This window comes from Artemia franciscana, chromosome 21 (assembly GCF_032884065.1).
Source record: "Artemia franciscana chromosome 21, ASM3288406v1, whole genome shotgun sequence".
In the NCBI taxonomy this organism is placed as follows: Eukaryota; Metazoa; Arthropoda; class Branchiopoda; order Anostraca; family Artemiidae; genus Artemia; species Artemia franciscana.
Window position 1 is genome coordinate 9,033,508 of NC_088883.1, and position 16,670 is coordinate 9,050,177.

Below are 16,670 nucleotides of genomic sequence, written 5' to 3' on the forward strand. Positions count from 1 at the left end.
AAAAAAGGAGAAAAACCACAACAAATCGTTAAAAAGATTTGGAGGACACAGGTCTTTAGCCCAACGTGTGTGAGTTAAAACAACTAAATGACTTCGGGAATTCAATTCGATACAATTAATAACTTCAATATAGTGCAGCTTTACTAGCTACTAAATTGCTTTCTGCTTATGTTCGAATCAAATTCAAAGCTATATATAATTGGTTACAATACATTTCGGAGCGTCACATTTCACTTACGCAAATTATCTTACGATGTGTAAAATTTTACCCAATCTGAAGAGTTGAATTGCTAAAAAAAAAAAAAAAAGCCAGTAGGCTTATCTGTGTACATGCAAACTGTTCAATGACCTTGGAGATTCAATTAATAACTTCTACCTTATGCAGCTTCATTAGAATAAAAATTTAAACATTGTATTGTCAAATTATTTCCAATTACGCTTGATCGAAATTTTATTTCAAAGGGGAACATATCGCTTACACTTCAATGAAAACAATCAATTTGATTTAGTTTCGAGCATCGCTTAGTAGTGAAAACGAAATAAAACAAAAGCACTGTATGTGGTCGGCATAATTATGCCGACCACACTGTAGTTCTAGATGCGTTTAAAACCACTTCCTTTTTGTGCACTCGGAGATAATCAGCTTAGAGTGAGTGATAAACTATTATGCACGTATATTTTAATTAAATATTTAATATATAGAGTTAAGTCTTTAACGTTATGCGTTCTGGGCGGCCTACTTTCTAAAATTCTTTGTAGTAGTTTTCATAATTTTGTTACTATAGTATTGTATTTGTATTGTATATATATAATTTTTATTGCTAGGATTGACCTGAATTTACTTCTTGGGTGTGATGTGTATAATAAGTAAGTTTAAAGAAAAACGCAAGTGAAAAATATCAGCGAAAATTTAGCTACATCTAACATGGATCTAACATGGGATTTAACAACTTCAGAAAATCAACTCCTAATCAACAACTTCAGTTGTGTACAGAAAAAAAAGTATTTTAAATTTAACTAATTAGTGTCTTTTGAAGGTGTAGTTGTCTTTGAGAATCAGCATGTCGTTATTGTTGAATTTTGCAGAACAAACTGTTGTCAAATTTAACAGATTAGTGTCCTTTGAAGGTGTAATTGTCTTTGGGAATCATTCATGTCGTTATTGTTGAATTTTATAGAAAGTGTTTTCAAATTCAACCAATGAGTGTCCTTTAAAGGTGTAATTGCTTTTGGGAATCAGCTTGTCGTTATTGTTGAATTTTGCAGAACAAACTGTTGTCAAATTTAACAGATTAGTGTCCTTTGAAGGTGTAATTGTCTTTGGGAATCATTCATGTCGTTATTGTTGAATTTTATAGAAAGTGTTTTCAAATTCAACCAATGAGTGTCCTTTAAAGGTGTAATTGCTTTTGGGAATCAGCTTGTCGTTATTGTTGAATTTTGCAAAAAAAAAATAACGTTTTCAAATTTAACAAATTAGTGTCCTTTGAAGGTGTAATTTTCTTTGGGAACCAACATGTCGTTATTGTTAATTTTTACAGAAAAAAGTGTTGTCAAACTTAACTAACGAGTGTTAAATTTGTCTTTGAGAATTCTCAATTGTCTTTGAGAATTAGCATGTCTCTAATGTTGAATTTTACAGAAAAAAAGTGTTTTCAAATTTAACTAATGAATGTCCTTTTGGGAAACAGTTTGTCGTTATTGTTGAATTTTACAGAAAAAAGCGTTTTCAATTTAACTAATGAGTGTCCTTGGAAGGTGTAATTGTCATTGGGAATCAGCATGTAGTTATTGTTGAATTTTGCAAAAAAGAAAAGTTTTCAACTTTAACAAATTAGTGTCCTTTGAAGATGTAGTTTTCTTTGGGAATCAGCATGTCGTTATTGTTGATTTTTACAAGAAAAAAGTGTTGTCAAACTTAACTAATGAATGTCCTTGAAGGTGTAATTGTTTTTGGGAATCAGCATGACGCTATTGTTGAATTTTACAGAAAAAAAGTGTTGTCAAATTTAACTAACGAGTGTCCTTTGAAGGTGTAATTCTAATGTCGAATTTTATAGAAAAAAGTGATTCAAATTTAACTAATGAATGTCCTTCTGGGAATCAGTTTGTCGTTATTGTTGAATTTTACAGAAAAAGTGTTGTCAAATTTAACTAATGAGTGTCCTTTGAAGCTGTAATTGTTTCTGGGAATCAGCATGTCGTTATTGTTGAATTTTACAGAAAAAGATATTGTCAAATTTAACTAATGAGTGTCCTTTGAAGCTGTAATTGTTTCTGGGAATCAGCATGTCGTTATTGTTGAATTTTACAGAAAAAGATATTGTCAAATTTAACTAATGAGTGCCCTTTGAAGGTGTAATTATGTTTCGGAATCAGCATGTCGTTATTGTTGAATTTTAGAGAAAAAAGGTGTTGTCAAATTTAACTAATGAGTGTCCTTAGAACGCGCAATTGTCTTTGGGAACCAGCATGTCGTTATTGTTGAATTTTAGAGAAAAAAAGTTGTTGACAAATTTAACTAATGAGTTTCCTTTGAAGGTGTAATTGTCTTTGGCAATCAGCATATCGTTATTGTTGGATTTTACAGGAAAAAATGTGTTGTCAAATTTAACTAGTGAGTGTCCTTTGAAGGTGTAATTGTTTTTGGGAATCAGTATGTCGTTATTGTTGAATTTTACAGAAACAAAATATTGCGAAATTTAACTAATGAGTGTCCTTTGAAGGTGTAATTGTCTTTGATAATCAGCATGTCGTTATTGTTGAATTTTACAGAAAAAAAGTGTTGTCAAAGTTAACTATTGAGTGTCATTTTGGGAATCAGCATGTCGTTATTGTTGAATTTTACAGAAAAACGGTGTTGTAAAATTTAACTAATGAGTTTCCTTTGAAGGTGTAATTGTTTTTGGGAATCAGGATGTCGTTATTATTGAATTTTACAGAAAAAATTGTTGTCAAATTTAACTAATGAGTGTCCTTTGAAGGTGTAATTGTTTTTGGGAATCAGCATGTCGTTATTGTTGAATTTTACAGAGAAAAAGTGTTGTCAAATTTAACTAATGAGTGTCCTTTGAGGGTGTAATTGTTTTTGGGAATCAGCAAGTCGTTATTGTTGAATTTTACAGAAAAAAAGTGTTGTCAAATTTAACTAATGAGTGTCCTTTGAAGGTGTAATTGTCATTGGCAATCAGCATATCATTATTGTTGAATTTTACAGACAAAAAGTATTGTCAAATTTAACTTATGAGTGTCATTTGAAGGTGTAGCTTTCTTTGGTAATCAACATGCCATTATTGTTCAATTTTATAGAAAAAAAAATGTAGTCAAATTTAACTAGTGTGTGTCCTTTGAAGGTGTAATTAATTTTGGGAATCAGCATGTCGTTAGTGTTGAATTTTACTGAGAAAAAGTGTTGTCAAATTTAACTATTGACTGTCCTTGGAAGGTTTAATTGTCGTTGGGAATCAGCATGTCGTTATTGTTTAATTTTACGGAAAGAACGTGTTGTCAATTTAACTAACGAGTGTACTTTGATGGTGTAATTGTCTTTGGTAATCAGCGTGTCGTTATTGTTGAATTTTACAGAAAAAAGTGTTGTCAAATTTAACTAATGAGTGTCCTTTGAAGGTCTATTTGTCTTTGGGAATCAGCATGTCATTATTGTTGAATTTTACAGAAAAAAATGTGTTGTCAAATTTAACTAATGAGTGTCATTTCAAGGTGTAATTGTTTTTGGGAAACAGCATGTCAATATTGTTGAATTTTACAGAAAGAAAGTGTTGTCAATTTAACTAAAGAGTGTTCTTTGAAGGAGTAATTGTCTTTGGTAATCAGCGTGTCGCTATTGTTGAATTTTACAGAAAAAAGTGTTGTCAAATTTAACTCATGAGTGTCCTTTGAAGGTCTATTTGTCTTTGGGAATCAGCATGTTATTATTGTTTCATTCTACAGAAAAATGTGTTGTCAAATTTAACTAATGAGTGTCATTTCAAGGTGTAATTGTTTTTGGGAATCAGCATGTCATTATTGCTGAATTTTACAGAAAAAAAAGTGTTGCCAAATTTGACTTTTAATGTCCTTCGAAGGTATAGTTGTCTTTGGGATTCAGCATATCGTCATTGTTTAATTTTACAGAAAAAATTGTTGTCAAATTTAACTAATTAGGGTCTTTGAATGTGTAATTGTCTTTGGAAATCAGCATGTCGTTATTGATGAGTTTTACTGAATTTCTTTTTGTCTAATTAGTTTTCTTTGAAGGTGTAGTTTTCTTTGGGAATCAGCTTGTCGATATTGTTGAATTATACAGAAGAAACGTGTTGTCAAATTTAACAAATTAGTGTCCTTTGAAGGTGTAATTGTCTTTGGGAATCAGCTTGTCGATATTGTTGAATTTTACAGAAGAAACGTGTTGTCAAATTTAACAAATTAGTGTCCTTTGAAGGTGTAATTGTCATTGGGATTCAGATTGTCGTTATTGTTGAATTTTACAGAAAAAAAGTGTCGAACTTAACCAATCACTTTCCTTTGAATGTGTATTTGTCATTGGGAATCAGCATGTTGTTATTGTTGAATTTTACAGATGAAAAGTTTTTTTCAAATTTAACAAATTAGTGTCCTTTGAAGGTGTAATTGTTTTTGGGAATCAGCATGTCGTTATTGTTGAATTTTACGGAAAAAAAAGTGTCAAACTTAACTAATCACTTTCCTTTGAATGAGTAATTGTCTTTAGGAATCAGATTGTCGTTAATGTTGAGTTTTACAGAAAAAAAGTGTCAAACTTAACTAATCACTTTCCTTTGAATGTGTATTTGTCATTGGGAATCAGCATGTTGTTATTGTTGAATTTTACAGAAGAAAAGTTTTTTTCAAATTTAACAAATTAGTGTCCTTTGAAGATGTAGTTTTCTTTGGGAATCAGCTTGTCGTTATTGTTGAATTTTACGGAAAAAAAGTGTTGTCAAATTTAACAAATTAGTGTCCTTTGAAGGTGTAATTGTCTTTGGGAATCAGATTGTCGTTATTGTTGAATTTTACAGAAAAAAAGTGTCAAACTTAACTAATCACTTTCCTTTGAATGTGTATTTGTCATTGGGAATCAGCATATTGTTATTGTTGAATTTTACAGAAGAAAAGTTTTTTCAAATTTAACAAATTAGTGTCCCTTGAAGATGTAGTTTTCTTTGGGAATCAGCATGTTGTTACTGTAGAATTTTATAGAAAAAAAGTTTTGACAAATTTAACTAATTAGTGTCCTTTGAAGGTGTAGTTATCTTTTGGATTCAGCATTTCGTCATTGTCGAATTTTACACAAAAAAGTGTTGTCAAATTCATCTAATTGATGTCGCTTATTTATTTTCACGGTTAAATTTGGCAACACTAACGAAAGTGTGATACTGCCTTAAAAACTTAATTATTTTAAAGCAACAAAAAAAAACCTCTTAGAAAATTATGGTTTTCAGGCCTGAATAGACCTAAGATAGGGCCACGGGGCAAATTTTATTTTTATTCTATTTTCATGTTCTTGGTACTTAGAAGTTAGTAAAGTTCACAGTCACACATGTACATAAAAACAAGCTAATACTTATGAAGAATTTATTGTTTTTCTTTGAATTTTAGATGAGTATTTTGGGAAAATGTTAGTTCATCAATTTATATACTTTTGTTCTCCTGAAAGAGAAGCTAAAAAATTGGTTAGAATATCTTTAGGAGTATTAAATTTTACTTACGCTAAGCTGATGACTATAAAATCTAGCCAGTTCCAAGCATCTCTTAAATATGTGAATGATTCTAGGACGAACCCTCTCGCAATAACCTTCACAGCCGATTCAAATGTGTAAATACCAGTAAAGACGACTCTGGAAAAGCACAACTGAATAAATGTACGTAATATTTTAACGTTTTTTCTTCTTTTATAAAATGCCACGACGCGATAGTCAACAATTGCAAGATTATTTTTTTTAGTCCAAACAAAAAGTTATATTTATATATTTTGTAAAATGTTGAATTAATATATATTTATATTCAAGGCTGCAGAATGGGGATAGTCATTGTGGCCTTAATTGCATAAGAAGGTGAAAAACTACGCAGATTTTCAATCCATTTGAATAACAATACCCCTTTCCACAGATAAAAAGTCCATAGTGACAATATCAAAACTCTTGTACAAGACTATTGTTATTCAAAAATTTTGATTGATTATTCAAATTCTGTCTAAAACTTAAAGCAACCCAAAATTTTAATTTTTGAGCAGAAAAACTGGAAAAAAACTTTGAAAAATATTCCTATTATTAACCAATAAAATAACTACGTCAATTTTAAAACAATTTTTTTTTTTCAATAAGAGGCCGAGACGCGAAGGCAAATATTGCGTACTTTTTTAGCTTTTTTTTCTATTGTCTTCATTAAAATTTATAACTACTGCTTACACATCTATGTACCGTATTTTTATAGCATTTATCGATAAAAAAAAGTCAAAAATAATATACTCGCCCTAAAAATTTACTACATTCGTCCAAAAAAAAGGAAAACTAGCCAAATTAAGAATTATAATGATTGCCATGCGTATTTTTAGATGATGGAATTTTTGTTTCCCCAATGAAAAAGTCCTATTATATAGCGTATTAAAATCATATTTTTCCTGTGTTTGTATGGTATGATAGAAATTTGTAATTTGGCTCCCTCTTGACTTTACTTTTTTGGAGTAAAAACCAAGTCTAAGATGTTTCCGTCTCTTTTTATTTTTCTTTATATCGTGACTTTTTTCCCTTTATTTTTAAATTCTAAAGACATACAAATAAGCCAAAATCCAAACACTACAAATACTACTAACAAATCACCGTAGCACCAAGCCGCCTGAGGCCAACACAGCTATAAACAGTCCTCCTCCTTCCAAATTTATTCAAAGCCTCTCTTTACACCTCCCAAAAAGTTCCCATTTCCTTTGAATCATTCTTAATGATATCCTCCCGCCCCCGACGAGGACGGTCTGCTTCCCGTTTAGCCCTAGACGGTAGGCCGAAAATTCGGCAATTTTCGGCAATTTGTCATCCTTTATCCACAAAACATGCCCTAGCTATCTCCACCTTTCTTTTATTATAGCCCTAAAAAGCGGGATTGAACCATATTTTCCGTACAGCCTACAGTTTGAAATACAGCCGGTCAGCCGGGTACCCTGAGCCTTAGCTATTCTACTTTTAACATCTTCACTGCTCCCACCGTCTATCCTAATAATACTACTAAGGTAAGTGAAGCTGCCCACCTGATCAATCTTTTCATTACCCAGCGTCACCTTTTCATCTTCACTTATTCCTTGCCTTAGTGACTTCGTCTTCTTAACATTTATTTTTAAAATCTATTCTAGCACCCTTAACTCGCCAAACCTCTAAAAGTTTATTCATTTTACTCACACTTTAATCTAGGGTGCTTAACTCATCAGCATATTCTAAGTCAAGGAGAGTTTTTGTTCCACATTTGATTCTGCGCTCCCATTGCCTTTCCTGTGCTTCTCAAGACTAAATCTATCAAAGTGATCCATATAAAGGGGGATAGAACACAACCCTGCTTAACTCCTGGTTTAATACAAAACCAGCTGCTAACTTCATTTCCTACTTTACCGCAGCAGAGTTATTCTCGTACATATCACTAACCAAAATAATGTATTTATCTGGTGTACCATACAAGGATAAGACCTTTGCTAACGCTCTTCTATCAACAGAATCGAATGCTTAATGACAATCTATAAAACTGAGGACCAAAGGCATTTGACAGCTAAGGCACTTCTCAATTAGTAACCTAGGAGTGAAAATTTGGTCGATGCATCCTCTACCTCTTCTAATACCGCACTGTTCTTCTCTTAAAACTTTGTCTACATTATCTCTCAGTCTAAAAACTATCATATTACCAAGTAATTTGCTACCTACAGAGATCAGAGTCTCTGTAGGTTCCCTGTAGACCAGAGTCCTAGTCCCGCTCTTTACGCTAAAGTTTTTACTGTTTTAAAAAGTAGAGTTGAGAGAAAGAGTCAAACTTCAGTGCAAAGAGCAAGGCGTTGAAAAGGGAGCAGCCCCTTTTCATATACGGGGTAATTTCAGTTCGTTTTAAGTTTTAATATCGCTCCTTACTTTCAGTTAAAAAAAATAGTTTTTTTTTATTTAATAGTTCAAAGAGTCTGAAGTTGGCTATCTAGTCCCGACGTTTTGTTTTTCTATTTTAATTCTTCCGTTTCTGTTTCAATTTTAATCTGTTTAATTTTTATTTATTTTCTAGCCTTTTCTTGAAAGGTAATTTTAAAATTATTCAACTTTAGTAAGCATGTACAAACATACTGATTTAGGACGGAACTTATTCATAACACCGATAATTCAACAACTTATACAAAATCACATGAAATTGAAAAAAATTACAAAAATATTTTTTTGAAGGGGGTCATTTTCAGAGCCCCTCCCTCCGTGTACATTTATGGTCTTAATCTTTCCTTCTTTATATGTTAGTCATTCTTTTAATGCTTTCAATAGCTTATCTTCTTTCAGAACTTGTAACATCTAAGGTCTTTTTTTTAAGATTTGATAATCACTTTTCCACCTTTCATCATCATCTCTCTGGAATAGATTTCTACGGATAAAATTTCCTCACAAGGGAATTAACACTCCGGATGTAACAAAACGTATCACAAGAGGAAAGCAAGAAATTTTCATATAACGAAGAAAGAAAAGTCATGTTCTTCTTTTGAAAAAAGGCCCCCTTCCACGCTGTTTTGTTCTAGGGGCTAGCCAAAAGTGATTGCATAACTATTACAAGACACTAATATAAGACAAAATATACAAGATATTAATCCCAATAAAGGCCTCATCTTCCAATTACAAACAACAGCTTAATAAATAGCTATGGTAAAAACCTATTTTTTCCGCAAATCTGAAAATATTCTATCTATCCGTAACTTTTTAGCTTTTCTCTAGAAACTAATAAACGCTTCCCATTCTTTCACGAACAAATAAAAGTTCAAAGTGGGTTAAGTTCTTTTATTAGCCAGTGAAAACAGATACAAAAAATATAAATATTTCGACCACATACACCAGTGGTCGTCATCAGCAGATAAACTAAAGCATTAAAATTAAACCTAACGATCAAACAGTTCGTGGTAACAAACTGTAGTAAGGAGCGACTCGGCTCAATAGTAACCAAAACTATAAGTTTAATCAAGTTTAGTCTTACCCATCAAAAGTTACGATCCTGAGAAAATTTGCCTTATTTTAGAAAATAGGGGGAAACAACCCCTAAAAGTCATAGAATCTTAACGAAAATCACACCATGAGATTCGGCGTATCAGAGAACCCTGTTGTAGAAGTTTCAAGCTCCTATCTACAAAAATGTGGAATTTTGTATTTTTTGCCAGAAGGCAGATCACGGATGCGTGTTTACTTGTTTGTTTTTTTTCCCCAGGGGCTATCGTATTGAACCAGTGGTCCTAGAACCTTACGAGAGGGCTCATTCTAACGGAAATGAAAAGTTCTAGTGCCCTTTTTAAGTGACCAAAAAAATTGGAGGGCATCTAGGCCTCCTCCCACGCTAATTATTTTCCCAAAGTCACCAAATCAAAATTCTGATATGCCATTTTATTCAACGTAGTCAAAAAACCTTATAACTATGTCTTTGGGGACAACTTACTCCCCCACAGTCCCCGTGGGAGGGGCCAAAAGTTACAAACTTTGAACAGTGTTTACATATAGTGATGGCTATTTGGAAGAGTGCAGACGTTTTCAGAGGGATTTTTAGGTTGTCGAGGGGGGGGGTTGATAAGAGGGGGATATGTTGGAGGAACTTTCCTTGGAGGAATTTGTCATGGGGGAAGAAAATTTTCATGAAGGGAGCGCAAGATTTTCTAGCATTATTTAAAAAAACAATGAAAAAATAAATATGAAAAAGTTTTTTCAACTGAAAGTAAGGACCAGCATTAAAATATAAAACGAACAGAAATTATTACGCATATGGGGGTTCATCTCTTCCTAAATAGCCCGCTCTTTACGCTAAAGTATTTTTAGTAATTTCAACTAAATAATTTATAGTAATTATTCTACAGCCTTTGTGGTTCAGGGGTCAATCTTAAAGAATTGGGACAAAATTAAAGCTTTAGTGTAAAGAGTGAGGTATTAACGATGGGGCAAACCCCCTCATATACATAATAAAAATATACGAATATAGAAGTTCGTTAGGTAAGTTAATTTGTAAGTTATGTATATTTTTTACTAATAAAAACGTTCGTTAAAAATTAAAAATTCTAGTTTTTAAGTAACCGAAAAATTGGTGGGCAACTAGGCCTCCTCTCCCACCCTTTTTCTCAAAATCGTCTGATCAAAACTAAGAGAAAGCCATTTGGCAAAAAAAAATTAATACGCAAATTTCGTTTTAATTTTACATTTGCGGAGAGCCAAATTATAAACATGAACTAATTCAAAAACGTTCAGAAATTAAATAAAAACAAACAAGTTTTTATAACTGAAAGTAAGGAGCGACATTAAAACTTTAAATGAACAGAAATTACTCCGTATATGAAAGGGGCTGTTCCTCCCTCAACGTTCCGCTCTTTACGCTAAAGTTATTTACTGTTTAATAAAGTAGAATTGAGAGAAAGAGTAAAACTTTAGCGGAAAGAGCGGGACGTTGAGGGAGGAACAGCCCCTTTCATACACGGAGTAATTTCTGTTCGTCTTAAGTTTTAATGTCGCTCCTTACTTTCAGTTTAAAAAAACTTGTTTTTTTTATTTAATCATCATAAAAATCCAATTTTTTATGTATGTATTGGTACCAAAATTCCGTTTTTATGAGTTTCGGTTACTAATGAGCCGGGTCATTCCTTACTTACAGTTCTTTGCCACGAACTGTTTGATAATTTCTGTTTGTTTTAAGTTTTAATACTGCTCCTCATTTTTAGCTGAAAAACTTGTTTTTTTTTATTCGGTTTCTGATAGTTTTTTAGATAGTGCTGGAAAATCTGGCACCCCCTTCATGGATAATTCTCCTCTCTTATTCCCCTTTGGAAAGATCCTCCAACGTTATCCTCTCCCCCCACCTCCCCCCCACCCAACCAATCTCCCCTGAAAACATCTGTATGATTCCCAATAACCAATACTATATACAAACAATGGTCAGACTTCATAACTTGTAGCACTTCCCCCCGGGACTGTGGGGATTGAGTCGTCCTCAAAGACATTTGATTTTTTGACTTTTCTAAAACAAAATAGCTATCTAAATAATTTTGATCCGGTCACTCTGGAAAAAATGAACGATAAAGGAGTCTAGTTGCCCCCCCCCCAATTTTTGTTCACTTAAAAAGGGCATTAGAACTTTTAATTTCCGTTAAAATGAGCCCTCTCGCAACATTGTAGGGCCACTGGGTCGATACAATCACGCATGGGGGAAAAAAATAAACACGCATCTGTGATCTTTCTTCTGACAAAAACTAAAAAATTCCCCTTTTTTTGGAGAAACGAGATTGAAACCTCTACAGTAGGGTTCTCTGATACTCTGAATATGATGTTGAAGGTGAAGCTGTGACTTTTAGGGGATATTCCCTATTTTTTGGAAAATAAAGCAAATGCTCTCAGGCTCGTAACTTTTGATGTGTAAGACTAAACTTCAGGAAACTTGTATATTTAAAATTTCTATAAAAATCTAATTCTTTTATTGTATCTATTGGTATCAAAATCCCGTTTTTTAGAGTTTCGGTTATTATTGAGCTGGGTCGATCCTTACTACAGTTTGTTACCACGAATCTGTTTGAAACCTTTCAAAGTCATAAGAAATCAAGTATATTAGGCTAAAAAGTGTAAAAAAGCTGAAAATAATGTGGCTTGAAAGCTAAAATAAAAATTGACAATAACACGGAAAAATAAGAATACAAGATTTCCTGTTTTGTAGCATGGCTTCTGTAGGTAGCAAATAACTTAGTATATTGATGCTTTTTAGACTCAGAATTGTGTAGAAAATGTTTTAAGAGAAGAATAGTGCCATTTTAGAAAGGGTAGAGAATGTGTCAACCAAACCTTCACTCTTCGATTAATAATTCAGAAGTACGAAAGTCATCAAACACCTTTAATCCGAAGGCTTATAGATTATGAGCAAACTGCTGATTCAGCAGATAGAAGAGCTTTAGCTAAGGTCTTATCCTTGTATGACATACCAGGAAAATACATTAAAGTGATTAGAGCTATGTAAGAGAATGGCACTGCTTCGGTTAGGTTAGGAAATGAGGTTAGGAGCTCGTTTTGTACTAAATCAGGAGTTAAGCAGGTTGTGTTCTATCCAGGAGAGTGGCTCCAGCATTTTTATTGGAAGGACAAGAGGGGTACATATCCGGATAGACAAGGGACATGGGATATTTAATTTTTATTTTCTACAAATTATTGGGAGGGTAACTGTCCCCTTCCCCCCCCACAACGACGCGCCTGCTTCTATCCAAATTAATAAGGATCATTTTGATGGGATTTGTCTTTAGGAACACAGGAAAGGCATTGAGAAAGAACGGAATTAAATTGGGATGAAAAGATTTTCCTGGGCTTAGATTATACTGATGATTTAAGTATTCTAGATGAAAGTGTGAGCAAAATGGATCAACTTTTAAAGGTTGTGCGAGTTCAAGGTGCTAGAATAGGTTTGAAAATTAATATTAAGAAGATTAGGTCACAAAGACTAGCAATAAGTGAAGATGAAAAGGTTATGCTGGGTAATGAAAAGATTGATCAGGTGGACAGCTTTATTTACCTTGGTAGTATCATTAGTTAAGACAATGGGAGCAGTGAAGATTTTAAAAGTAGAATATCCGGAGTTCATGGTGTTTTTTACAGTTTAAAAAAAAGTTTGTAAGAATAAAAAGATAAGTCTGCGAACCAAGATTAGAATATTTATTTATTTATTTGAAAACCCGTCATACAAAAGCAAAAAGACGGAGCAGTAAAAGAAAACAAATAAGAAAACAGTAAAGACAACAATTAAACGCTTCGCAAAATGCAAGGCAAACAGATAATATGAAAGAAACCTGAATTAAAAAAAAAGAAAAAAAAACAAAAAAGAAGCAAAAAAAAACTACAAAAAAGGTGAATCATAACGTTTAAACAATCTTACAAGAAATACATCAATATAAATATTGAAAAACCCTTCACAATTGAAAACACATATTACGGAGCATAGGAAAAAGAAAAACACAATGATCACAGCCTAAGAATGTGGGACCAATCATATAAATTCCTATCTATTTTTCCATTATGTTTCACAATCCGTCTAGCAACAACAACCTTGAATTTCGCAATAGCGAGTGAAATTCTATACCAAGGGGCAGATGAAGCAGATACTTGGCAAAGCGAAAGAACATGGATCAGATTTTACTCTTGTCAGTTTTACTTAGGAGTTTCCAGAAGGGTGCAGTGTAGAGAATATGGGGAAGGGCAACAGCATTATATAGACTTGCTAGAAGAGATCGGTTGAATCGAAGTTTACAAGATACAATGGAAGCGTAAGCTGCTGAGATTCTACGTCTGATTTGTTAAAAAGAAGTCTTCGGGTGTGTCGGATAGAAGAAGCAATGGGTAGACCTAGATACATAAGGTGATCTACGGGATGAGCAGAGCTAGATCCAAGCGTGATGGAAGGGTAGGGGAATCTGTGTTCCAGTTAAACAGGAAAGCATCAGATTTGAAAGAGTTAAATTCAAGACCAACTTTCTGATATTCCACTTTAAGGATTCCAAAAGATTTCAGTTATACGTTGAAGAATTCGACTAAGGTTTAGGATGTCATCAGCATAGCATATCAAAGAAAGGTTTACAGAAGACAGAATCAGTGACAGTTGGCACAGATCTTGTGCTTCCAGCACATAGTTATTAAAAAGGTCGGGAGAGGTGGTAGCTCCTTGATGGGCTCCATTCTTGACTGGGATAAGTTGTCTACATGGAATCGGAGGCATGCCTTTATCTGGGGGTAGTTTCAGGCGGATACGTAGCATGAATATAAACCCCGAAGAGAACGGATAATGGCCAGATTAAATCCTCATTTACCATCTTTTAGAAGCATCGCTGCATGGATAAGAGTGTCGAATGCACGTCCGACATCATATCCCCCCCCAAAAAAAAGGCTTTCTCCAGACGACTCCGCATCAATCAGGGCATTTGCAATAGCAGTTAAAGCACTGGCACACCCGGTACCTCGATTAAATCCGAAATGCTGTGAAGGGGTATAGCAAGCCTTTTCCAGCTACAGTTATTGGAAGCTACAGTTATGACAGCGGTCAAATATGGTTCTAAAGGACGGGTGCTACAAAAAGCGGACGAAGTTTTGATATAAATTTTCCAGAGAAATATCCTACGGACTGGTCTGGGTACCCAGCTGACTGATTGTATTTCAAACAGTAAGCTGTATGAAAAGTGAGGTTCAATCCCACTTTCTAGGGATATAATGAGAGAAAGGCTGAGAAGAATAGGGCATGTTTTGCAAACGAAGGATGAACGATTACCGAAGATTGTCCTTTTCGGCAAACCGTCTAGGGCCTAACGGAAAATTGGTCGTCGGCGGTTGGGGTGGCAGGAATTGATAAAAAAAAATATTTAAGGGAAATGGGAACTTCCTGGAAGGATGCAAAGAGGTATGCTTTGAATAGATTGGGATGGAGGAGGAGTGCACGTAGCTGTGCAGGTTTTTGGCGGCTTGGTTCTGTGATGAGTTGTTAGTAGTTTAATAGTTGTAGGAATTTTATGCATTCTATTCTTTTTTTTGTAAGTTCATTTACTTATTATTATTCGAAAGTAAAACAGTTCAAAATAGGGATGATACCTTTTTATTGACAGTGAATAGATATATACAAGAGCTTGTGGAAGCTCTTATGTGGGACGTACTAACCAGAATTTAAATACGAGATTGCTACAACATCATAATTCTATTTCATTGTCTTTAAAGCAAAATATCAAACCTGAAGGTTTCACGTCGGCCCTCTCGGAACATATCTTTAATTTTCCAAATCATTTTATTTTGTTTGAAAATGTTTCTTTGATTTCTAGGGACCAAGGTTTAAAGCAAATTTTCAGGGAAACAATCGAAATTAAAAAAATTCTATTCAAGAATAATTCCATAAACAGAGATACAGGTGAATTTCGATTGAACTCAATTTATGATAATTTACTGAGGTCAAATAAAGTAAATACCACCTCACCTAAGAGCTATGACCTCTGTCCACGTATATGTCAGATAATTCTAATGAACCGGAACCGAAAAGGTCAAAGAGATTTGCCTCCGCTGTTGCATTGAAAAAAATAAGAGCAATAAACTATATGTAATTAGTTTATTAGGTATAAATTTTGTTTATTTTTATTCATGTCTTTTAGTTTTACTGCTGATGATGAACACTGTATATGTGTTCGAAATATCCAGTTAAATAATTTTATATCTATTCACTGTCAATAAAAAGGTATCATCCCTATTTTGAACTGTTTTACTTTCGTCATGGAAAGGCAGTGTGGTCTTCGAAGTTATTTATTATTATTCTCCTTCATTATGAATTAGATTGACACATAGATAATTAAATCTACTACTTGTCAATAGCATTAAAAGAAATGTGTCTGTTTTTTCGTTCTTCTTTAAGACTTAGAAAATATATAACACAGCAGCCTTTTAACAACCCCAACCCTATTCACACATATTCCATAGCGTAGGAATTAAAAAGGCATGATTCTTGGCTCATGGGCTTATGTTCCATAGTTTTAAGTCCAGTTTTGTTAATGATCTATAAAAGATGGTTAATAATGAGACATAAGCTTAAATCGTTGAGGATGATCTATTCGTGATACATGACAAGTGAAAAATGTGATTCAATCCCTCTTTCTAGGGCTATAATAAAAGGAAGTTAAAGATGGCTAAGACACCTTTCACTCACAAGGGATCCAAAGAATGTGCTTTTTGGCAATCACTTTGGAGTAACATGAAAGTACATTATCCCCAGAAGGAGTGGAAAGAGCAAATATGTACTCTTATATTTTCCAGGGAGGAGAGTGGAGCAATAGTTAAAATGATTTGAGCACTTGAACAAGAGGTCCCATAAAATTCGGGGACAATTATTATGGAAGGGCGAGGTCCAGATTTTGATCCCTCTCCCTGTATACTTCCCCGAGAAGGAAGTCATGAGAACGATGTAAAAGAAACGGGAACTTCATGAGAGGCAATAAACAGTGAAGCTTTGAATATGCTGGATGAAGGAGGATTGAAGGCAGTTGTGTTGGCATCAGGTGACTTGATGCTGCGATGAGTTGCTAGTAGTAGTGCGTTAGTACCCCCCCCCCCCCTCTTTTCAGTACTGACGACCAATGTAAAATTAAACTTATACTTACTCAGTTGATTCAATGCTGGGGGTGCTTTTCATGATCATAGCCATACAATTGCTCAAAATGGTAGTAATGATGACGAAAGAAAAAATAGGGTGCGTTAAAACAAATATTGCCACACGTCTAATAGGGTTGAATGGGGACAAAATCCACATTGCGTTAGTTGCACTAAATCTGAAGACATCTTTGCCCTTGCTGATTACCACAAATGTCTAAAAAGAAAGAACTATTTATTATCCTCTACATTGTTGAGCCAAAAAGAAAAGGGGCGTATCTTATAAAACGTATACGGCAGGGTGCATTACAGAGCATT

At 33.8% G+C, this 16,670-nt stretch overlaps 1 protein-coding gene across 11 annotated transcripts in view; it reads right to left on the reverse strand.

The window, feature by feature from the left end:
- The window catches only part of LOC136041019 (sodium channel protein para-like), a 592,014-nt gene that overhangs the window by 506,482 nt on the left and 68,862 nt on the right, over window positions 1-16,670 (reverse strand). For all 11 annotated transcript variants that reach the window (XM_065725536.1, XM_065725532.1, XM_065725534.1 and 8 more), the window contains exons 4-5: window positions 16,364-16,569; window positions 5,727-5,855 (exon numbers count right to left, since the gene is read on the reverse strand). In XM_065725536.1, the coding sequence (XP_065581608.1) occupies window positions 5,727-5,855; window positions 16,364-16,569 (335 nt within the window). The remainder of the gene's footprint in view (window positions 1-5,726; window positions 5,856-16,363; window positions 16,570-16,670) is intronic.